The sequence below is a fragment of the Scyliorhinus canicula genome, chromosome 22, assembly GCF_902713615.1.
Source record: "Scyliorhinus canicula chromosome 22, sScyCan1.1, whole genome shotgun sequence".
Classification (NCBI taxonomy): Eukaryota; Metazoa; Chordata; class Chondrichthyes; order Carcharhiniformes; family Scyliorhinidae; genus Scyliorhinus; species Scyliorhinus canicula.
Genome location: NC_052167.1, coordinates 13,559,832 through 13,584,457, shown reverse-complemented (window position 1 = coordinate 13,584,457; position 24,626 = coordinate 13,559,832). Strand labels below are relative to the sequence as shown.

The window sequence follows — 24,626 nt, the reverse complement described above, 5'->3', positions numbered from 1 at the left end:
TCCAGAATATCAATCTATCCTAACAAGGCCCATTATTCAATCCTGACCAGCTGCCTCCAACCAATGACGTTTCCATGGCGTCGGTGTCACAAGAACCATTGTGTTTCCGAAAGTCATTGATCATCTCTGTCTGCACATATCATTATAATCTTCAGTTCTACCTTTAACCAGATATGTAGCTGCTCCTCTTAAAGGAGTTACTCAGCACAGCCTGAACTGCTTTTGCTAAGAGTCTGTTCCAATATCCACACTACTCTGTGGGGGAAAGAACATTCTAATCTCCAGTCCTGCCTCAGGCTTGTTAATTCTGTTCTCATTTCCTGTAGTTCTGCACTTACCATCCAAGTTAAATAACCTGCTTACATCCATATTATGCATGGCTATCAGCATTTTAAAAATCTGGATCCTTTCCTGAACTTGCTTCTCCAATGACAAATTCTGTTTGGAGAGTCTATTTTCATAAATCACAGCCCCAAGGCTTCAATCATTCTTGTTCCTCTTTTGAAATGTTTTTGTTGGTGGAATTTCTCTGCTCGTCAGTGAATGGGGATACTAAATGCTGGGAGTGGAGAATTTTTAAACTGGTGCCCAATTTAAGTATTACACAATTCAACTGTGGACTCAGAATGAAGCTTTATTTGCTCAACCAACAAACCGCGTTTAACGAGCACCTTCGACATAACAGAACATGCCAAGGTATGTCACTGGACATTTATTAAGCAAGCCACACAAGATGTTTGAACAGATAATCCAATGTTGTTCAAAGAGGTAGGCTTTAAGGAATGGGTTGAAGGAGGAGATTGAGGTGGAGAGGCAGAGAAGTTGAGGAAGGGAATTTTGGGATTTAGGACATAGGCAGATGTTACCCAAGCCATTAATGATGGAGCGGTTAAAGGATGCACAAGACAGCAGAGTGCACAAATCTCAAAGTTGTAGGGAGACAGAGAAGGTTAGAGATCGGAAATGGCAAAGCCATGAAGGGATTTGAAAATAAGAGTGATTCACACAAGCCAGAACTAATTGGCATGAATAGGTTCAATTCAGTAATTCTGGGAGGTAGCTTGAGGGGAAAAGTTCAGGCTGCTGCAGTAGGGCTGAGGACCAAGGAATAGGAGGGCTATTTTCTGCTTTCAGAAACAGAAGTGTTAGTTGTGTTTTTTAGGGGGGTTAATTTAATGACTAATCGCTCCAGTCTTTCACTGAGTAATGTTATTGAGCCCGCTGTCAAAAATCTGGCCAATTGGGATGTGCCTTTAGTAATGTTCATTTAGAAACTCTCATGTAGTTTAATAGACACTTAACTTGGTGTAACAACTAGAAGCATTTTCAATTCCTATTTGGAACTATGGGCCCCATTTTAACTCTGTGGCAGTGAATAGGCCTCAGTTCATGTGATTTTGTTCACTTGGTTATATGTATCAATCAAAATAGTTGGAAGTGAATGGGTTTTCAGCGAGTTAAAATAAGAAATTAATCTGAGATGCATAGTTTATACAATTTAATTCCATGGCGTGCCAACTTCTAGATCTTAAATGACAAGAAGCAGTGACTTTATGATTACAAATCAGAAAAGAAGATTCAAACAGAATCAGTCTTTTAAAAATGCACCCTTCTCTAATTTGCAATGACATCTACATTCTCAACAATTGCTTGGTTAATTCAGGCTTTTGTTGTAATGTTAACAATTTATTTCAACAACCAAACCATGGAACCTGTCCCACCAGGCAGACCAAGGTATGCTGTTGAGGGACACATTGGGATTGTTAAAAAAAAGTATCAACAACCCAGGTCTGTTTAAAGTACCCATAAATGTTTAAGTGTAGGTGACCGCAATCTAAGAACATTTTTACAAGACTTGGTGATAGTTCATGGTGCTCAGTCTTTAACAGAATCTGCACTCCAGATAGCCATCTCCCACCAACACAAGCTAGTTTAAAATAGCAGCAGAATGCATGTTGAACAGAATCCTTCAGGGCAAATAGATTGGTTGCCTCATCAATGAATTTAATCCAGCTCGGTGAGTGTGTGGATTCCCACCAGTTCTTTCGATGAAAGATCAATACAACATTAACTGGCATTAATATGTATTAGCATTTCACTGGAAGAAATTCTCCGGTCGTTGGGATTTTCTTTTCCCGCTGACAATGTACCACCACTGGCGGGTTTCCCGGAGTGGGGTGGCTTCAATGGGAAGCACATTGACAAGCGGTGAGAAGAGAGAATCCCGCCCCCAGCGCACGCACTGCCACCGAGAAACAAGAGGTTATGGGACCCGAGAATCCATCCCGTAGTCTTGAATATCATTCCCCATTTTTGAGGGGTGAAAATAGGAAACATCATGAACAGGCCAACCTGGCTTTTCCCAGTTTTTCACTAACTTCAGGATTCAATTCTGTGTTCAATGGCATTGAAAACAATCCACGTTGTTGGGCTTGAGTAGAGTGAGCTTAGTTCTGTATCTTAACCCTGTTATAAATAACCAAGGGGTCTTAATGCTGAAGAAGACCCCTCAAAGCGCTCTGATATTATTGTTACATGAATGTAATTGCATTCCTTCCTAGTTATGCACTTATCTTAGTAGCTTTTCCAATATTAAAATGTCTACCCTCAGAAGGAAAATGCTTTGGTTTTAAGATCAAGATACTCTATCCTTCTGTACAGATTCTGACTGACACTAATGGTCACACTTCCAATGGTAGCCAGGAATGCAGGGGACGCTTATCCATGCAGCGTACTCCATGATGACAGTTGGTTGCACTCTGTTGATCAGCTGACTAGGGACACTTTTCATAACATGGGGTTATATCTAGCAGTGTGTTCCCCTCCTCCTGAAACTGACAGTCATTACTGGACAAAAAGAGACTGTGCATGCAGCAAGCCTCAACATATCAGGGCAACATTAAGAGTAGACAATTGAACTTGGCCCTCTTGCTTGCTGGGAGAGCTAAAAAGCTCCCAGGTGGGTTTATAAGTTCAGAGGCCTCACACCATCCATTCAGCCTTTTAACAGTGCCAACGCTGAAGAACACTTTAGCAAGGACACCAAACATGCCTAAAAAAACTTTCACCATACGTTATGAAAATGTTTTATTAAAATATAAGATGAGTTGCATTGTTGGATTACAAATAATGAGAATATTGTCAAACTTGTTCTGGTATCTCAACAAGAAAAAGTAAAATCCGTCCTTCTCCCTCCTCCAAATAAAAGGTGTGCCAGTTTTTAATATTTGGCATATTTCATCATTAATTAGAAACAGATCACAATTGCGTATGTACCAAAGTAAACAACTACCTTTTCACTTCTTTGGCATCACTTGCAATGAAGAATCCCAATGTGCCTTCATGGATCTTGATGTGGTTCCCAGGATTGATTAATATGCTACTCAGTGAAAACACAAAACACCAAGTTTCTGTTAGCTGCTGCTCGAGAGAAAAAAAACATTATCTTGATGGCACATGAATTAAAGGGGGATGTTGCAAACATTCCCACTGCGAAGGAAATCACTCTCATATGAACTGCATTTATATTTCAGTACCTGTATACATTCCAACAGATGACTGCAAAGTGATTCAATTCATAACGGAAAGAAGCTTGTTTATTAGACCCGTTATATTAAGATGCATGACAAGCAAAGCACCATCTGCTTAAAACATACACCCTTAAATAAATTCTCATTTTACCTCATTTGAAAGCCTTCTGATAACAAAGCAAAGCACAGGCTATATCATTTTAACCTGGGTGACGCAAGTCATTGCTATTCACAATCTGAATCAACAATGGAAGTGCAGTTTCAAGTTCAATTTTCAGGCTGATTTTTCTTCGACAGTAACAGTTGCTTTTCTTCTACATAGAGGTAGTGCTTTTAGGTGCAAACTTATTTTTTTGTGATTTAGCAACACTTTTTTTCTTTGCTCCATTTTGTTTCTACACCCACATCCCCCTCCCCTTTGCTGGTACTAGGACGTGTTCCCCAGCTAAGAAGCCCCTGTGGAGCCTTGCTTTCAAGCTCCTCCCCCCCCCCCCCCCATTACTCTAGACCTTGTTAAGATCTCTGAAGTGAACTCTTCTCTAGATTTTATTCAGTGTCCCCTCTGACAATACAGCTTGTGATCAGAAACTTGCCACCTCCTGACAGAGCGGGATGGACATTGGATATCTAACAAACAAATTAATTATATTCATTTGAACCACTGACCAATCTTGCATAGGTAATACAGATCTTCACAACACCATTTTGCCCAAGGAACCGTGGACAAGATTCTTTCCCCGTTGACCATGCACGGATTGAAAATCTAGCGCTATAATCTTAAAATGAAGCTACTATTCACAGATAATATAACAGGACAGTAGCTGCAGTGTCAACAAACAGGTTTTAGTAGATTGTACAGTTCCCCTGTGATTGGAAAACAACGCGAGCTCTGTGTAGCATCATTAATTAACTGCAACTTATCAATAGTTTAAAGCAACAGTCACAATTCTTTAAAGGTAATACACATCAAGCGTAGAACTACTGCACTGCAAAGCTGTATACTAAATTAGTTAGCTGACCCAAAGGAAAGAGATGGCTGGTACATGTTATTGACAAGAATCCCAATTCCTTGTCTTTAAACGGGCTGCCGTCTGAAATCTTCCTTTCGGCCCAATTTCTCACAATAAACATCCAGCTCTTTCCTCTGGGCTCTCCCCAACTACTTGGTTTTATATAGGTCTACTTTCATATCCAAAGGCTTTGATTTCTGGTAGACAAGAAAAAAAAAATAACGAAAAGGAAAGGTAGCAGTAGAGAAAGCGCACTCAAGAGGAGGTGCATTCACAAATAAAGCACAGCGAGATCTGAATTGCTTCCAGGGCTGAACTCCTTGCAGTTGCTGAGTTGCAAGTGTTATCAGTGGGGCCAGCTCCACTGATTTGCTGGGATTATGCCAGCAACGCCTCTCCTGAGATTACAGCTAAATTCCACAAAGATTCTTCGATGTCCTGAGGTGATTAGCAGATTAAAAAAAAACTTTCTTTCCTTATTTGCTCTGCCTCATTCTTACAATCATTCACTACTGAATGGCTATTCCTTTTATTTACCTCATCCATACCTCCTACTGTTTTAAACATTTCTGGAGTCCAGTAGATTGGGCCTTGGCTTCGGACGTTTGCTTTCTCCGTAGTAAAAAATAACTCAGAAATAAACCTGCTATCCTCGTTTACTGCAAGAACATTTCTAATCAGAATGGCGATTCTGCTTTTAAATTAAAGTTCATTCAGCAGAATTATAAAGGACATCTGACACAAAACTGAACAGATCCATGAGCAAAGCTAATGAGTTTTATGGATATATATTTGTTCTTATTTTAGATCTACTGCATTGACCGTTACTTTTCAGGTTTCCCCATTTTCTTGTGTGCTTTTTTATCTTCTTAGCTATTTCAATGTCCTTTCAAATATTTTCATAGTCTCGCAAGGTTTTTTAAAGTTTCAACAGTTTCCAATTTTCAATTAAGCGGTTTACAAATCACTTAACCCAGTAACATCCTCTGTGATTGGAGCTTCGGATACTCTTTCATCAACTTTTACCAAACTTCCCCCTCCAATTTTATTAAGCTGCTTATGTGCCAGCTCTCATATGCCGTGTATTTCCAATATTTTCCACTTTTGTTAAAAGCTACTGTTTAATTTCCAACATAAAACATATAGAATGCTACACATATCCTGAATTGTCAGGAAGCTGCTAATATTCTACTTCAATACACTGATGATTTATTTGAAAATGAATAACTTCGCAGGCTGGAACTAATAAAAAAAAACTTTAATTTCTGTAACACCTTATCACATTATTGAAAAATCTCAAAGTTTGTGACACAAAATACAGCATTCATTTAGGCTGGCCTTCAGCTGCTGGGGAATAGCCTAGCCATAATGTTGACCACCTGCTCTAATTGCCCTGGTTCATGAAATTAATTCTCAAGCTTGAATCCAGGTACGTTCATAGAATCCCGTCAATGCAGTAGGCCATTCGCCCCATCAAGTCTGCACTGACCCTCTGAAAGTGCACCCCACCTAGGCCCGCTCCCCTGCCCCATCCCTGTAACCCCACCTAACCTGCACGTCTTTGAACTGTGGGAGGAATCCGGAGCACCCGGAGGAAACTCACGCAGACACGGGGAGAAAGTGCAAACTCCACACAGTCACCAAAGGTGGGAATTGAACCCGGGCCCTTGGCGCTGTGAGGCATCAGTGCTAACCGCTATGCCACCGTGTGCTCATTGGGTTGCAGGTGTCATTATTGGTTCTTTCTAATTAAAAATAGTTTACAGTTGATGTTTTTGGTTAATCACATATGCATATGGGCCTTCCACACAGCACTATTGTTGAACATAAAACTAGGAATATTATACTAAAAGATGTTCTGCAAGGTTTTTCAAAGAGAAAAATATAAATAATGAATTTTATATCAGAGACCGTGATATATTTAAAAACATAATAGCTAGTTAGGGGGGAAATGATTTGTACTCTTGGTATGTACTATAATGAAATTTATTAAGAATACCAAGCTACGTATAACATCCATGGTACTAAGAACAATATCACTTCTCTGTGTGCTATAATTTATACAAGGTCCATAATCCAGACGTAACCTGCATTGTTGGATTGAACAAAGCTGCTAAATGTCTGTGTCTTTATAATTTACACTGCATGTATACATTGTACACTGGTGTATGTGCGTCCAATTCACGCAAGCTTTTCTTTCTTTATGAATAGGGATCTGATTTCTGCAGATATCATATCCAATTTAATATTCAATTGGCATTGTAATTAGAATATAAATTAATAAAAACCAAGTCTCGGTATAGATTTCCATATATCAGCAAACTGTTCATACAGCACAAGATTGACTTATTAACAGATTAAATTTTAACTGGAAAATCAAAGAGTAATCCCAGGAAGCAAATTGGTATAGAGTTCAGTTCACTGTGGCAATGACATGTCTCCACTGCAAGCACACGCAGAACAACAATATACAACAAACAACTCCAAAAATAGAGGTACAACCATTGCAAGCCACACATGACTGTGGTAACTGCTGTTGGATGACTGAATGGCACTGGAAGCTCCCTTATTTTTGTTGTACATATATCACTGCACACAAGCTTGAAGTCAGACAAAGGATGGAGGTGAGGGACAGACACAAAGCAGGATAGGGGAAAAGAAGAGGTAATTCATGGGACAAAGAGAGAATAAGCAAGGAGCTACGAAAGCTAGCTGGGTCAGTAATTAAATGACGCTTGAAAAAAAAATGGAAACAAAAATCATGAAAAAAATTCAAAGATTCAAATTCTTATCTTTGGACTAAAAGGATACTGCCAAAATATTAATTTACTTCATGCATTAATATTTCACTCAATGTCAAGCAACAAACAGGGTTTGGGGGGGGGTGGGGCTCAGATGATAAGTGGTTGTCTTTAATATTGGACTGGGAGACAATCTGCAAGCTTCCTAAAGCAAGAAAAACTGTGAAGAAATGGTAAAAACTGCTTCTGAAATACGTATTTCCACATTTAATGAATTAACTATGTAAGCATGGAGTGTGATCAGTTACCATCAGGTCATATTAACATGATCATTGTAAAAAAAAAATGATCAAACTCATTAATTAGCTAATGAAATAAATTTGTGACTATTCATTTTTCCCTTTCTTTTCAATGAATGCACAGACAACATGAAGTGTTGTTTAAGTGTATGAAAATCTGAAGACAGACAATATGTAAGACATCAATTGAACACTGACAAGCAGACAGCATAATAGCACCTTGGCTGACTGACATTTACATTACATCAGCATGGGGGCTGGGGAGGAATAAAACTTTATGCCAGCAAAGATTTTAATATGGAATGGTTGGAGACACAATCTGTGAGACAGCAAAGGATGAAGGACCATCTGGAAAAATATATGTAAATATCACTTTTTCCCACAGAAATTAGTGAAGTTTCAAAAAAAAACTATAAATGTCATATGTTGGCTAAAAGGTGATGTGTCGTTTTAGCATTATCCTGCTGACTTGGTGAGAGTAAAAGAATGAGTACGCTAGGAAATGAGGTCCAAAGCTGGAAGATGTAAAGAATTGAAGGGAAAGTTGAGATTGGTTGGAAAGTAAATGAAGAGAGCTTTACCGCTTGGCACCTCTGTAAACAACAAGAAAACATTTCAATCAAACGCCATGGTAGGAACAAACAGCTTGCAACAAAAACAAAAGGAAACATTCCAACTTGAACATAAAACAAACAAACTAGCTTTGTTTCTTCAAAAACACAAATGTGGCAAAACACAAGAAAACGTAAAAAGGAATCCTAGTAACAAACACGCAAAGTTTGAACTTTGTTTCTGTTGTGTGAAGGAATTATGAAAATAAATCTGTATACTCCAAGTAGATTTTGGACACTATTCTTGGACACTCACTAAGCTGCTTTGCAGCATTTATGTATTTCGCCATAAGATGTGTTTGGCCAGTCAGTGTCTATGATATCATGAGTTTTAATAAATCTTGCCCTCAAAAGAGCTAATCGAGCTTTCCCATCTTCCTTCCTCCCATTTGTTCATCACTTCAACACAATATAAAGATGAATTTAGGTTGCGTTTTAAATGTTCCTATGTTCTCTCAAATGAAACGAACACGACTATTTTCATCTGCTATAACCTTCCACAAACTTTCAGGAAAAGTAACTAATGAATATTCTGGAAACGCACAGCATCTTGATCAGCATCTGATGTGACCCTTTTCATTAAAACTGCTTGCCTGAAACAAAGGACTACAACTGTATGTCAACCTACCTTGCCTCTTTTAACTGATCGAGTTGCCGTGCTTCCCCAACATTTTGTTAAATAAAGTGACTAAAGATGCACTTGTTACCAAATTACTTCAAATTTAAACTTTACAGAAGTTTATGCAACGTGGAACCCAATCAATCAGATTTTTAATGGAAGAGACTAGACAGGAAATGTATTTTACATTAGGCTGGCATATAACATTGGACACATATAATGACGGTGAGAGGCTGATTAGACATGCTAATTAGCATTGGTTGATACATAGTTCTTCATGTGAACGTTTCATTTATGTCTTCCTGGTGTCTAATGTATGCAATATTGAGTAGAAGGTTAACATCACATTTAAATTAAATTAAGATGAGTTACCAGTACAAATGCCAAGCAATGCTATCTTAGAACGTTGTAAAGTTCTTCAATTGGGTATCTTTGAGATTATCTTTTGATAATAAAGGTTGCATTCACTTGTGCATTGTGAACCTTTCATTAATGGCAGTGTAAGGAATTACACAGTGTTAAATGCATTCATATTCTGTCAGTTCAGTGAACAGCTTAAGAAATGTACAGTGGAGACCCTTTAATGACCCTGTCTGCAGAAAATTGGATCTAACATGAACATGAGACACTCATTTGCCTCATCTACTGACTTTGAAGACCTGATGCCTTGGGAGCAGAAGCTTTCTTGGTCCTATGCTGAAAACAAAATACTGATTGGATTGCCCAGACCTAGTCAGGCATTTGTTTGAGTAGTGTTTTACATGCTTTGGGTAGTTTTTAAACTCGTAACATACAGCTAAGCATAATTATTTCAACCAGTTTAGCATAATCAGTTGTTGCCAGGCAATATACCCAATTTTAAGGAGCTATTGGAATGATTTGTCTTCAATTTAGCACCTAATACATATCCACAGCTGAGAATAGATACGTAATCTTAGTTCTTGCGAATTTACAGTGGAGATTACTGCTAATTGAGATTAGCAGTGAATCAATAATGTTTGCTGAATGCAAATAAGTGGATTAAAGAACAGTTTGCTTAACATGAGGCTGCTTCCATTAAGTGGCTTCTACTGTGTTAATGACTAAAATCAGCATCATTTATCCCCTTTCGCACTTAAGGCCAACTATATCTAAAATACGTTCACTTCATGAGATATATAATGCCTTGTCTCCATTTCAGATCTATTGTTATGTGGAAATATGCCCGAATCGACTTTGAATGGTACAAACTGGCACTGGATAGGATGGGCTACGCTTGCAGAGCACTTAACTGCTGTCTATGGCCAGTGGCGATCATCTTATTCCAATAATGACTAATGAGCAAGAGTTTACCGACCATGCATCACATAACCTTCAAAGATATCAATAATTCCTGGGCGGCACTTCACCATCAATCAAGGTGACAGCGGTGACTACATATGAAGTAACTTTGAAATGTAAAGGCATTTCTGATTAAAAGGTTGGTAAATTTGAAGAATGTTAACAATTAACTTTAAACAATTAACCTTGCTCAGCTCTGTTATGATAATTTTATTGAAGAACATGTTTTACTAACAGTGTACTGACGGAAAGGTCATGATATTTCCATGGAAAATAATGGAAATCAGCACCACCATGGAACTACAATTTATATGGGCTGCAATGATAAACCAACACTACTGTCAGCCTTTTAATATTCCTCTTCCAGGAATGCAAATCAGTAGTAGGTGTTTCCCTAATCACCACTGGAGCTTTTTGACCCATTCTCAGTTTTTTGCAAGTTATTACCTCCTGCAAGGGTTTATTTATTTCCAATATAAAACAAGCAGAATCCAACATGAGTCAGCCAGTGATACAGTTGGTGTAATTTCCTCATCTACTTTGGGTTTTTCCAGACTCATTTGTCAGGCTTTTCAAAAGGCGGAAAAAGGCTAGTTGCAATATATTTTTGCAACAAAAAAAGATTTAATATCTGCCCATTGTATCAGTTTATACGAGTGTGCTGTATTAAACGAGATGAGGCAGCAGCAAACAAAGGATATTGATACAGCAAATAAATTTGACATTGTGATTTTGAAGAAATATTTAAATATTTGATGTCCCATTAGTTAACATTCCTTGCAATACTCATGTGTGCAATGTTTTTATTGGCAATGATGTGGGAAGAACCAATCCCCCCAATGAGTTAAGGAAACACATTGGGAGAGCTGTACATCACAGTAATTGTTTCAATTGTACAGCTTCTTTCTACTCCTTCTTCAACTCCACCATTGACTCTGCAACCAACATGGCAAAGGAATAAAAGGTTTCAACAGGCTTTTAATCAGATTTAAATTGCCAATGTGAAAATGGAGTTAGAAGATGCTGAGTTTGTAGCAACAACTGAATGGCTTTGTCAACATTTAGTGTTCTCCTGACAGTCTGGTCGATTAGGAAGACTTGTGATGCAATTAATACTCACAATTCACAAGAAAGACTGTGGTACTCACCTGCTTTCCCTTGTGTTCGATTTGTACTCTATGGCTAACAATAACAGCTTCAGCTTCACAAAACACAGCCTGCATAAGAAAGGCAAAGAATCAGTCATTTCATATAGTTAATTCTCTGGCAGGTAAAACCATTTCACAAATACTGTCAGCCGGTCACATTCTCAACACAAGGGAATTGTTCTGATCTCACACAAATTCCGCATGGAGTTGTAAAAATAGTTGGTAGGCGGTATGATCAAAAAATGAACAGTCTGGTTCATTGGATGGCAGGATAGTTCACTGTGCAGATATCTTCCACTCCTCCCACTGGAGCTACGAGAGAATGCATCGTAGACGAGGCATGGATTGAGAGAGAGGGTGTGGCACATACAGGAACTACCAAGTTCCTGTGCTGCCAATTCTCCAAAAAGTAAGATCCAAATTTTTCAAAGTAATGTGGGGAAGGCTTTTCTGAAAACAGGCCCCTGGAGGAAGTACAAGCATGCCACATGAAAGAAGCTCTGTCGCATTGTTCAACCGTCCATTGTAGCTGGTCTTGGTACAGATCAATCTAGACTAAAATCCACATAACGTGGATCTTTACAGTATCAATGATTGGAGAGTCCAGAGATTCTACCTGAGGGCCAAGCTGCATTATTTAACCATCAAGTCAAAATCAAGGCGTAACAGAAATGTAGAACTATACTTAATATTAGGCCCTGCAATAACTAATTTTATTTCTCCTTAATCCAGACAATTGTAAGTACTGTTCACAAAGCAGTCAGTCTGTCATAAGTGTATTTGTGTTAAATCTATGTCCAGTAAACCGCAACGATCTTCTTAATAGAGAATGAATCAAACGATAAGAGGATTGTCCAGATAATTTCTGATTCAGTACATCAACTTGCTTGTCAATTAACACACATGAAGTGTCAAGTAAGAAAATATTTCCAGCTCTGGTCCCATCATCCATCACTTTGTTCGACTAATTATAGTCATTCTATTACATTTACAAAGAAAAAAGTCTGAAAATCAATTTTTATTAGTTGCACAATCATTATTAATTAAGCAATAAACATTGAACCCAAGTATGAAGAAAAATCAGTGTAAAATTAAATTTATAATACTTCTGCCACTAATGTAATGTTTACAGCTGAACCCACACAAGTATTTATTTTGTGCAGTATAACATGGACTAAAAGGAAATTTAAATAAAACTAAATGGACAACATCGTCAACTTAAATTGGAAGTCGGACTTCCGGTGACGGGAGGCAGCCGCGCGTTGGAGGGCTCCCATTTGGGAACGGAATTGTCGGGGATTGACGCCGATCCTAGGGGAAGCGAAGGCGGTAAAGGTCAGGAGAAAGCACAGGGAAGGGATATGTCGAGCACCAGTAAATAAACGGCCGTGAAAACAGCTGAAAGTCCGTCGGGGAGTAGAAAGGTCACCGCGGGGTCGGTAAAGAAAATGGAGGCTGGAGCACCAAGGGAGGCCGCATTGCTTACGGCTGAAGAAATAACTAAGGTGATGGTTGCAGAATTCGAAAGGTAGTTTACAAAATACATGGAGACAATGAGGAAGGAGATGAGGGAGGTTTTGAGTGTGCTGGTGGAGGAGGCGATTTCCCCGGTGATGACGGCGGTGGTGAGCGCAGTGGCTGAGGTGCGGAAGCAAGGGGCGGCGCTGAAGGAAGTGGAGGAGACATTATGCAGCACGGTGTTCAACTTACCTCGATGGGGAAGGAGATGCGGAAGGTTATGGAGATTAACAAGAATCTGCGAGGAAAAATGGAAGACTTGGCAAACGGATCCAGGCGACCGAATTTGAGGATTGTGGGGCTGCCTGAAGGAGATGAAGGGCCGAGGCTGGCAAAACTATTTTTGGGGGGGGGTGATCCCTCCCGATATGAACTGGATCGGGCTCATCGGTCGTGGAGGCCTGTACCAAAGGCGAGTGAGCCGCCAAGGGTAGTGACTCTGTGCTTCCGTAGGTACAGTGTGAAGGAGAAGGTCCTGTGCTGGGCCAAGCGGAAGCGGGTGGTGCAGTGGACTGGAGCTGGTATATGTGTATATCAGGACTTTACGATGGAGCTGACGAGGAGGTGGGCTGCTTTCAATCGGGTGAAGAGGGCACTGTACATTCGCATGGTGCAGTGTGGCATTGTATATCCAGCGAAGCTGAGGATGGCTTACAAGCTCAAGGACTTTTATTTTGGAACGGCGGAAGCAGCGGAGGAGGTGGGGAAGGCAGAAGGACTGTGGCAGAACTGAGAAATTGAGAAATGGCCATGTGCTGATGTAACCTCATGACTGTATTTTCTTTTTTTGTTTCACTGCGTGCGGGTGTATGGGATAAAGGAGCTAATGTTGTATATATTTGGACAAGTGAAGTGATGGGACTTTCACTCGAAGTGAGGGCTCTTTGGGGTGTCGGTGGATATGCGTGGTTTGTGTGATAAAAGGGGATTTCTGGGCTTTCCTAGGGCCGGGCAAGGGGGAAAGGGACCTGGGCCTCCACTGGCCAGTAAACGGGAGTGAGGTGGGGGGGAGCTCTGCGGCCATCGGAGCCTGGCAGAACAGGGTCCGAGTGGTCTCGCCGAGGTGGAAAGTTGGGGGGAAGGAACCGAGATTGGGGGGAGGAGTGTTACAAGAGGCAGTGGACGGGAGGAGTCGGAGAGGAGTGGGTCGGGGGGGGTGGGGGGGTGTTTACAACTCTTGGGTATCACGTACGGTGCTCTTTCAGAGGTTGGACTGTGGGGGGTGGACTCTACAGTGACCATGGGCAGTCCCGGACTCCTTTTTTATTTTTCTCCTTTGTTTTTTGTTTCCACTGTGGGAGGGTTTGTATTATTGGATGCCTATATTGACAGGTGTGCCGTTGTTTGGGGTGGTGGGAGGATGGGATCGTTGTTATTGTTAAGGGGATTGATTTTGTATTTGTTACCGTTTACTGTCTGTGGGTGGGGTGTACATTTTGAAGGAAAATGTGAAAATGGAGAATAAAAGCATTTATTAAAAAAAACAACTTAAATTGGAAGTCGATCATAATTATTAATCGTCATGAAATTTTAACAGTCGTCGAGTATCTTAAAGTCTTTAAACATGGCTACAGTATTAAGGCACATAGGAGCAAGAGCTGCCTGGTCAGATCCTCAAGCTTGTTTCACCATTAATTATACGATGGCTGATCAGTATCACTACGCCATTTGCTTTTCTTTCCCATGTATCCTTTCACACCCTCAACAAATTAAATCAGTCAATCTATTACATGAGGTTTTCAATTGACCAAACATCAACTACCCTTTTTCCCCCCAGAGAATTTTCCACATTTCCACTACCCTGTGTGTAGAAAAAAGTGCTTTCTGGTTTCACCGTTGTATGACTTATCCTTTAAGATTGTGCTCCGTGTGGGGCAGCAGGGTGGTGCAGTGGTCACACTGCTGCCTCACGGTGCCGAGGTCCCAGGTTCGATCCCGGCTCTGGGTCACTGTCCGTGTGGAGTTTGCACATTCTCCCCGTGTTTGCGTGGGTTTCGCCCCCACAACCCAAAGATGTGCAGGGTAGGTGGATTGGCCACTCTAAATTGCCCCTTAATTGCAAAAATTAATTGGGTACTCTAAATTTACTTTTAAAAAAATTTTGCGGAGAGCAAAATAAAGATAATAATAATAATCACTTATTGTCACAAGTAGGCTTCAATGAAGTTACTGTGAAAAGTGCATTTAGCCCCACACATTTCGGGCGCAGTGTGGCCGGCCGTTAGTTCGATCGTGCGTGCCCCAAATAATTTTTTTGTGGGCCAGAGAGATTGTTCGTTAGCAATTATGAATTCAGTACACTGTTCAAAACCCAATTGTACCTCACCGAACAAGACATAACTTTCCAAGAATTTGTGCAGTGTGGGCCAGTGTAAAAATGGAAGCTCTCATCGGTGGTGCAAGCGATTTCAAAGGATTGTCATCTACTGGAACTTGGCAATAGCACTCCCTGTGGAGGAGCAGGGACGCACTGACTGCATTCTGGATAATTTCCGCATTTAACGGTCAATGCTTTGGTGCCAGAATTTGCTGTCAATCTCATGGCTGCAATTACGGTGAATGCTATAGTTTCACCATCATTGCAGCTGCAAAATCCAGGTCATTAAGTTCCACAGTCAGAGAATCTGGAAATAACTCTTAAGGCGTCTACAGTTTTAAAGCAGGTTATTCAACTGAATATTTCAGAATGTCCAACACAGAATCCACATCACTGGATGAAGAATCACTGAGAATGTACAATGAATCAATCAGGCATTTTGAAAGTAATCAACTCCAGGACTTATATTTACAACTTTTCATCTGTTTAATAATATCTTTCGCTTCCCTAACATGATTCTGTAAAACAGCTGTATTTACAGTAATTTTAACAGGAATTAATTTGCGCAACAATATACAACAGGACATATTGATTATCATAGGGCTTAATTAAAGAGAATTGGATAGCATTATCCATCTAACACTAGCAAGGACATGAGAGCGTGAATAATGAGGTCTCTTTAATTTAAACTAGAAAACAGGATAATTGAGTCTCTAGGCAAAACCTATGTGTCAAATGAAGATTTTTAGGCGATTCCTAAATCTCATTAGAACATCTGCATTCATTGATCATCAGTTCCTTGTGGCACTGCATCATTAGTCGACAATAACAACCCCTCCTTGTTTAAATCTCATTAACCCCATGAGAACAGATGATGCGCGTTTTCCAAGCAGCCATTACCATGACAAGGCGACTGTTGTTTGGTATATGAACATGACTCCTGTAATAAAGTAATCAGCTTCTCCCGAGGGGAAATCCAAAATCTGAACTGTAATTACCATATTGAGACATGAACTGCTTTCATATACTCTACTTAAATTGGGAAGCCCAATGCAAATCCATTTGTTGGGCTAAATTGAATTTGATTTCCCCCCCCCGCTTTCACCTTCATGGTCATCTTTGCCCTGACCTAGGGCATGCCTTTGACATCACTGAAAAACCTACCCATCACTTCTGATGACATTCTTTGGAAGAATCAGTCTATTTATACTAGACACTATACACAGCTGTCTGATTTGATACACAGATTTATTTTAATTGTGCTACATAGCTCGCCACAGTAGGTTGAATAGGGTTTACTGCATTTCTGTTCCAACATTAAATTTCATTACCCTTTCCAAATAGAAGAATAATAGTACCTTAATATTAGGTGACAAGTTAGTGCTCGGTGGAATTTTTGAAGAGGTCAAGAAGATAGCTGCACATTTTACTTCCAATAATATTTAGCAGTTATGAGGTGATGCAAGAAGGGGGTTGATTCATCCTCACCTCCTTTAAAACCCAGCACAGGTTAGGCACTTATCATACGAAGAATAATGAGACGTATACCTAACAATGTGGGTAGCATATTAGTACACCAACATACCATGCTATTAAACTACCTATATTTTAGAACACTATCCTTTCTATGAGTAACTGAGATAGGTAGAAATTCTCTGTACTGCTCCTTATAAATTCTGCTTATAAATGGTTTTTCACTGCTGTTTTATGAAGGATGACTTCAACATTTTTGAGTGAATCAGTGTAGTTAACTTGACAGATAGTAGTTATTGGAGCCAATCAGGAAAGTGTGATGGATAATTTTTTTGCATCTTGCAAATAACTCATTTCCAGATTAAATGTATAGGCTGTCACATTTAATGTGTGACTGTTATTCACAAGGCTTTTAATTATATCTGCTAATGGCTAAGGAGCAATCATCGCCAGAGAGGAGTAAGCAGCCAGAAGCAAAGGAGAGAGCAACAAAAGGTGGAGAGGGAAGGGGGCTGACGGGCAGCAGAATTGACATTGAGCAGAGAAATGACATCAAGAGGAGGTTGACATGGAAGTGATACTGGAAGTGATGAATTGGTTGTGTTTATGGAACTCGGAAATGGTCTTGTAGTACAACCAGGAAATAGGTCTCCCTGAACACCAAAATATTGCCCTCGGTCTCCCTTCAACCATATTATTTTGATCAATTTCTTTTCGTCCTCAATAGCACAAAGAATCCAAGAGCTGAGAATAGATAATGGGTGCGATTTAATGGCTGCGAGAGCACAACAAGGCTGTTAAATCACGAGGTCTAAATCCGCACGAGGCACGGATCTGTTTGCGATCTAACCAGCCCGCTCCCGTTGGCAAAATTATGTTCATGCCACAGCATGGCAAGGAACCAATAATCACCACATAAGCCTAATTTGCATACAATTAAAGGGAACGACCTCCATCTAATGGTAACTTAAGCAAGTGGTTACGCGGGTGCCGATTAGTACTCCTCTTTAAAAATGTGAAGCTGGAGAAAGGGCTGCTGCGGGGACCTGAGCAGGTGAGTAGCCAACTTCACTCACAGGCAAAGAGCCAGGGGGCACTGGGACTACTGCCGCGGTGCACGGGTGGGGGAGGCATCGGGGGGAGGCCAGCCACGGTCAAGGTGGGCTGCCATCGGTGGGGATGTAGGGGGTAGTGTAACAGGAGACGTGGCAGTCCATGGGCTGGGCCAGGCTAAGCTTGGGGCAGAGAGATGGGTGGCTCAGCATTTGCGGGTCCGCCATGCCAACGCCTGGACCATGTGATCCCGTTCCGGGAGCAACCCCCATACCCAGCCCCAGCCCGCCCGCCCCACCGACCACCCCTAACTCCCGCCGACCTCGGAGGCCTCTGGCGGAGGGGCTAAGGTTATAGCTAATTGGAAATTGGTAATCATAGTTAAGTGAGCACTTCACACATCCCAAATGAATCCCCGTGGGTGGGCGGGTCCCGTGGGGGATTATTGCCTAGCATTCCAATCAGACCGTGATGCCTGGACACTGTTCCCAAACACTGCAGGAGGCAACACCATGGACACAGCAGCCGAACATCCAGGGGCTGGGCCCCAGCACCAGGGACATTTTAACAACCAAAGGGTGGGTATGTGCCCTGGGGAGGAGACCATATCTGGTCCAGGTGTCTGAATACAGGGACTGGGGTCCAGTGAGCAGGGGCCCCTGTTGCAGCCGGGTGTGAGCGGGCTGGGCGTGCCGGGTTTGTTGGGGGGGGGGGGGGGGGGGGTGGGGGGTGAAGAGGAGCAGTGGGAAGACTGGAGGGTCCCGGGATGGAAGAAGACACCGCTGGTTGTCAGTCTCACACCCTCTCTAATTTCTTACAGATGTTACGCTGGATGGACGATATCTTGGACTTGGGGGAAATTGCCCCAGTGGTGCTGCTGGCAGGCCTGGCGCTGAGGACGCAGCGGCAGCAGTGTGATGAGAGGCTCGAGGCGGTAGTGGCCCCTGTGCAGGATCCTGCCCCACACCCTGAGGCGGACCCAGCCATTCATCAGCCCAGGGGGGCCCGCAGAGGGGGGGGGCCCGCAGAGGGGGGGGGGCCCGCAGAGGGGGAGACCCGCGATGGCCCAAGGCGTACAGGTATTGCTGGTCTTTCGAAACAACGACGGGCAACGTGTGCCGCAGGAAGCTCCGCCTCAACAAGCGGATAGCGCGGCATCTGTACCATGTCCGTGCAGACGAGGAATCATGTGGAGGAGGAAGATACCTACTCCCGATGACAGTAAAGGTCAACAAAGCCCTGAACCTCTACACCTCAGGGTCATTCCAGGGCTCGAAAGGGACTGGGTAGCATCGCACAAGCTGCAGCCCACAAGTGCAATCAGGAAGCCACGGATGCCCTGTTTGCCTGGGCAGAAAAATCTATAAACTTTGACCTGGAAAACACCCAACAAGATGCCAGGCAGCAGGATTCTCTGCCATCGATGAGGCGCACCAGGTCCAGGGGCTAACAGATGGCACGCAAGTCGCCTTGCGAGCATCGGGCCATCTGGGAGTGCCGGAGGTCAACAGGAACGGGTTACATTGCTGTAGTAAACACCATTTTCGTCTCGTGGTCATTGATGGTACATCAATTGCCTGAACAACCAGCTGGTGTGTGACCACCACATAAGGATCACGCACGTGTGTCCTCGCTTCCCAGGGAGTGTGCACGACAGCTACAACCTGGGGCAGTCGGACATCCTCAGCCTCTTCCAGGACCACCCCAGGATGGCCGGTTGGCTCTTGGTGGATAACGGGTACCTGCTGAGGCCCTGGCTAATGACGCCAGTACAGAGGCTGGTGACCGATGCGGAGCCCCGTTGCAATGAGGCCCATGGGTGCTTTGTGGGGTCTGCTGTGTACTCCACAATCTGGAACAGCAGGAGGGCTATGTGCGGGAGATGGAGGAATAAGTGGCCACCTCCATTGTGTCCCCCTATTTTGCACATCAGAGGCGGAGTTAGCCTGCTGCTTACCGCATCCCTTGGCCTTTGATGCCCCTAGTGGGCATCCTCTGGGGCCAGAGGGCACCGGTGCACTTATCGGTGGCACATGCCCCGCCGTGCCACACTGTACCGGGTGCTGGCTGCGAGACCCGCAGTTCTGAGGTGGATGGAACTCGGAGGAGTTGGTGGTTCCTGTTGCCACTCTGCAGGATGGCTCTGGGTTGATACCCAGCGCCCTCTCATCTCGGTCAGTGCCCACAGGGCCTTGGGGTTCACCTTGGGACTGAGGGGTAACTGTATTGAGCCCCGGCTGCCCCTGCGTCATCTGTCTCTGCCAGCCCTGGCAGCTCCCCAATGTCTGTAGCATGGTGTTAATGTCCTTGGCAATGCTTCTCAGCGACTGGATCATGCTCTAGAGCGGCCCACCAAGATGTTTCTCTCTGCAGTGGTGGTGGTTTGGGGGTGTCTCTGAATGAGCCGGCGCTGTCGGCTGCAGGTCCTGCAGGAGAGTGGGCTTGTGGTCAGCGGGATGGGTCAGTCTGTGTGGCATTAACAACTCGTGTTTGACAGTCAGCTGCGTGGGGGTTGGTGGACCCTCACTTCTGCGCCGTGTGTCGACCTCTACGGTGGTCACTGTCACGTACTTGGCCACCACTGCGACCTCCACAGCCCGTTCCTCATAGGGGGTGAGGACTCCTCTGTTCATCTGGGCCCGTTCCCATCCGTCTGGGCCCTCGTCCATCGGTGGTGGGCCAACTTGTCCTGTGGGGACACAGACGGGGCATAGTTAGCCACACACATGGTTCATCACCCGGGGGGGAGACGACGACGGGGACGGGACGGGACTGCTTGGTGGTTGGGGAGATGGGCTGTATGGGAGGGGGGGGGGGGGGAAGAAACATGGTGGCATGGGCGGCACTGCTGGACATGGGTGGGCCTGGGCATGGAACGGTGCTGGGCAGGGACAGTGCCAGGCATGAGGGAAGGGGGGAGTGGTGCAAACTCACCCGAGCGGCACGGTGGAGGTCATTGACCTTCTTGTGGCACTGTGTGCCGGTCCTTCCAGGTCCAAGCTGACGGCTGCCGCCACTTCCTCCCAGGCGGCACTGGCTGCCCTGTGGCTGACCCCCCCCCCCCCCCCCCCCCCCCCACCCCCCGCCCCCCCGAGACCCTTGGAAGAGAAGAGCATCCCGACTGGCCTCGATCTCTTCGGGATGCTCAGATCAGCATCCTCAAATCGTGGGACTGGTCATCCCAGTGGCATGGCTGCATGTTGAGTGGGGTTGGCTGTGCAGGATCGGTTTAAGTGCTGCTCTCCCGTGTTAGCAGAGGGCTGGCGTGCACGGCCCCGGTGAATCAGCCAGCGGTACCATGATTGGCAGCGAGAACCCCGTGGGGCCAATTAACATTTTAGCGCGGTGACGGCCTCACTAGGCTGAGCGTCGGGAAGCTCGCGGCCGTTGCTGCTTGTTAACGCACTTGGAAACCTTTCCGTTAAATCGCGCCCAGTGTCATTACTTGAGGCATTCTGGATCAGGTAGAGCGAGATTCAGAGCTCATATTTATGCCAGTAATATGCCTTAGTCCCATTCTCACATAGTGTGACATCTTTATTTCGCACACAAGGCATTTTCACAACTAAGATTGACAATTTTAGACGAGAGAGAGAGAGAACAGTTTGGTGTCCACAGTTAGAACTGGGGTGAAGTTGTCCAAACTTACTTTGCATTCGCTTCTCCCAGCTGGCAAATAGAGAAAATTTGAATCCATTTGTCTGAGCTGACCTTGAATTTGGGTGTCAGAGGTGGACGAATGGTGAAAGGATACTAAACCTCTGGTCCTCACTTTGCGCATTTTTGCTCATCCACCCAGTTCTACATTGACTGAACACATGATCTTGTCATTGGCGTACCAAGTGGCTTTGTCATATGTCCCTACTTCTGAATTCACTCTGACAGGAAGTCCAATCCAAACTTCAAGTCAGAGCAAATCTGGAGATCAAAGTTTAGACATTTCACATTGAATTATGGAAAACGTGGAGCTGTGCAGAGGGAAGGGTCCATATCTTGTCTCAGGCAACATTTCTATCCTGCTTCATATACAAGGAGTTGTCTTGTCGGTGGATGTTGAGTGGGAGAAGGTAGAAATCCAGGGTTGAAGATGAGAGTCAGAAGGAAGTGTTTGAAGGCAGGAACAGAGCAAAAATAGAGCCTGCTCCACCATTCATTATGATCATCAAGTTCAATCCCCAATTAGGCTCACTGGTCTATAGTTTCCTGTTTTCTCTCTAACTCCCTTTTTGTGTAGCAGTAGGCTAATATATAGACAGGAGAAATACTGCAGCAAGCAGCTACAGAAAACGGAACAAAAAGACTTGAGTAGTCGTTACTGCTGGCGGAGTAGGTCAATGTTGAGATTGGGACAATATAAATGAGGCCTGGGGCAATAATTAAGTCATGCCACGGGCATTCTTGCAGCAAATACTTTGTGCAATTGAAGCAGTTGAATGTTCTGATACTCACTGCATTTAGAGGAGTTAGTCAAAGCCTAATAATCAGCTTAAAGTCAGTGTTGGAGATGATAGTAAAAAAAAAGCTCTTATTTACTTACTCACAAACTGCAGGAAATGATAAGCCTATGAAGGCACTAGACAGATACTCTGTGTACATCTCATTTGCGACCCCTTCTAGGTAGTACTTCTGCCAGGTGTCCTCCTCAATCTAGAATGGAAAGAGAAATGGAAAGTTGACATCTCACGAAAGGAAAACCAAAGTTTGGATTTTATTCCATCATCTCTATCTGGGTCAATGCCGTGTTTCCAAAGGTCACACCTAGGTGTGAACTTTGCTCCGATTGACGAAATGCAAGTTCTACTTGTTATATTACAATATGTAATTATATTTGTTACTCTCTTAATCAAGCCGAGTTGTTAAATGATAGCGGAGTCTTCCAGTAATGAATAAGAAATTTATTGAGTAACATAAACTAATCTCGTGAGTTCTTAATAATAAACTAGTAAAACAAATAAACAACTGTTGAATACTAACTATTAAATAAGTTGATATAAAACTCTGATAACTAATATCTCTCTCTAGCTTTCTCACTTTTCTTCTCTCTGCAATCCTGACACACACTCCTCGAAGAAAGAGTGGGTAAACATTTATATAGATCTTGATAGTGGGGCCATCTAGTGCTCATTTGCCTGTATTTGTTTAACATAGTCTGATCATGTATTATTAAATACAGACATCACTACACTACTCATGACATTAGACTAAAGCAGTCGCAGATTTTACAAACGTATCCATCATGGTGAAGTATTAGGATGCCACAAACATGTTGTATTGGTCCTGTCGGAGGCATTCAATCTGCCTGCAGAACAATCACTGCCCAATGAATAGTAAGTCAAGATGGGAGTCATTGGCAGCTGGTGTAATAATACATTTGAAAAATGCAGAATGCCCTTTTCTTTCTTAGGTTAAGGCTCAAGCATAATGATAGGCAATTCAGCTTTCACCTACACCATACCAGGAGAAATCCATCTTGATGCTGCTATGCGGAGAAAAAAAAAACGACTTTTAGTTGTCCATCTCAACCATCCTTACCTTGGCAAGCACAAAACGCTCCGCAGAAGACTTCAAGAAGAATAAGCAAGAACATATGCTGCCAAGGTGCAAGGGCGTCTACTACCAGCATTCATTTCAATTCTACTCCAAATATTAACACCAAAGTTCCCGTGGCCCTGTCACCAGCTTTCGTCCTGAATCGTATTATTTCTCCCTGTGTCACTGATAATCTAATGTAGGGCTACACTATTGGTTAATGGAAGCTCAACCAAAGGTTCGGTTGAGTATTGACCTTGATGGCAAAGCTATTTCCCCTAAATCTTTATCTCGAGACGACTGGATTTGGGACTCAACAATCTTCTTTTGTCCAAAATGGTGGCATTCCACCCAACCTTTACAAACATGCCCTTCTGGATTAGAAGCACTCTCATTTTTCACTCTGCTGCTGAGGCCTCTCTCAGCTAAATCTGACTAACGAGTAATTTTAAATTGCGAACTTGTGATTAGGTCATTGAAAATGCATTGTTTCTCATTACTTTATGACAGTAGAAATGGATGAGGGAGGGAAATTACATATTTTATTTTTGAAAGGGATTCAGTATTAGAAAATGAAACCTGAACGACTGTAACCTTGGCTGCCCTCCAAGCCTGCTCGACAGAGACTTTGCAATAAGGAACCGTGGGCACACATCTGTGGCACGGGATTTTGGGGACAGCAGAGTTCGCGCTTCTCAGACTTCTGGAAGCTTTGACCTCCAAGTTGAGTTATCTTTTGGATAGGGCAGAAATCAGCTGAGAAGGGCGAGTGTGTCAAACCTGAGGAGTTAAATAATCTCCACAAGACATATCTTTACTGAGAGAATAACATGGGAGGGAAAAAACCTAAACATGGATATATTTTGCCAGTTACTTTGTAAGCTTGCCATCTCTTTAGATGCCGCTTTGGCGCACATCATTTCATACTGGATGGGAAGATGATCTGCTCCCAGCTTTCTGCCAACATCTGACATGACTTGAGTACTGGGAAGCGTGTGGCATTGTTTCTCATGCCAAAGAAAAGAGCCTCTGTTCCATCTGACAGCTCTCCATTCCACAAGACTGAAATCAGACTTTATTACCCGATACTCATGGGGCAAGGTGTCTTGAAGTAGCACGCGAGCGAGCCAAAATATATTGCCAAACAACCCCATTTATCTCAGAAAAAAAAAATTGCTGGGAAAGAAAAATAAGCATACGTCTTCCACTCCCGATTAGTTATAATCGTCTGGAAAGTTCCAGAATACTGAGTGGAAATGGGATGCCAGAAAATTCTGTACAACATGGGGGGAGGGAGTAAGGAATGAGAGAGACGGGAAATTCTTTGGGCATTAACCACACGCATTAACTGGGTGGGCGAAAGGGAAAATCACTGGTCAATTGGTCTCTCAACGCACAATCGGAAAACCACCTTTGATAAACCAACACAACATGGGACAGGGGACATAGGTGGTTGAA

General features: G+C 43.1%; 1 protein-coding gene across 26 annotated transcripts in view; it reads right to left on the bottom strand.

Moving 5' to 3' along the window:
* kcnma1a (potassium large conductance calcium-activated channel, subfamily M, alpha member 1a) overlaps window positions 1-24,626 on the bottom strand; it is an 838,366-nt gene that overhangs the window by 163,275 nt on the left and 650,465 nt on the right. For all 26 annotated transcript variants that reach the window (XM_038783288.1, XM_038783287.1, XM_038783293.1 and 23 more), the window contains 3 exons: window positions 22,177-22,286; window positions 11,279-11,347; window positions 3,293-3,379 (listed from right to left, as the gene is read on the bottom strand). In XM_038783288.1, coding sequence (XP_038639216.1) covers window positions 3,293-3,379; window positions 11,279-11,347; window positions 22,177-22,286 — 266 coding nt within the window. The remainder of the gene's footprint in view (window positions 1-3,292; window positions 3,380-11,278; window positions 11,348-22,176; window positions 22,287-24,626) is intronic.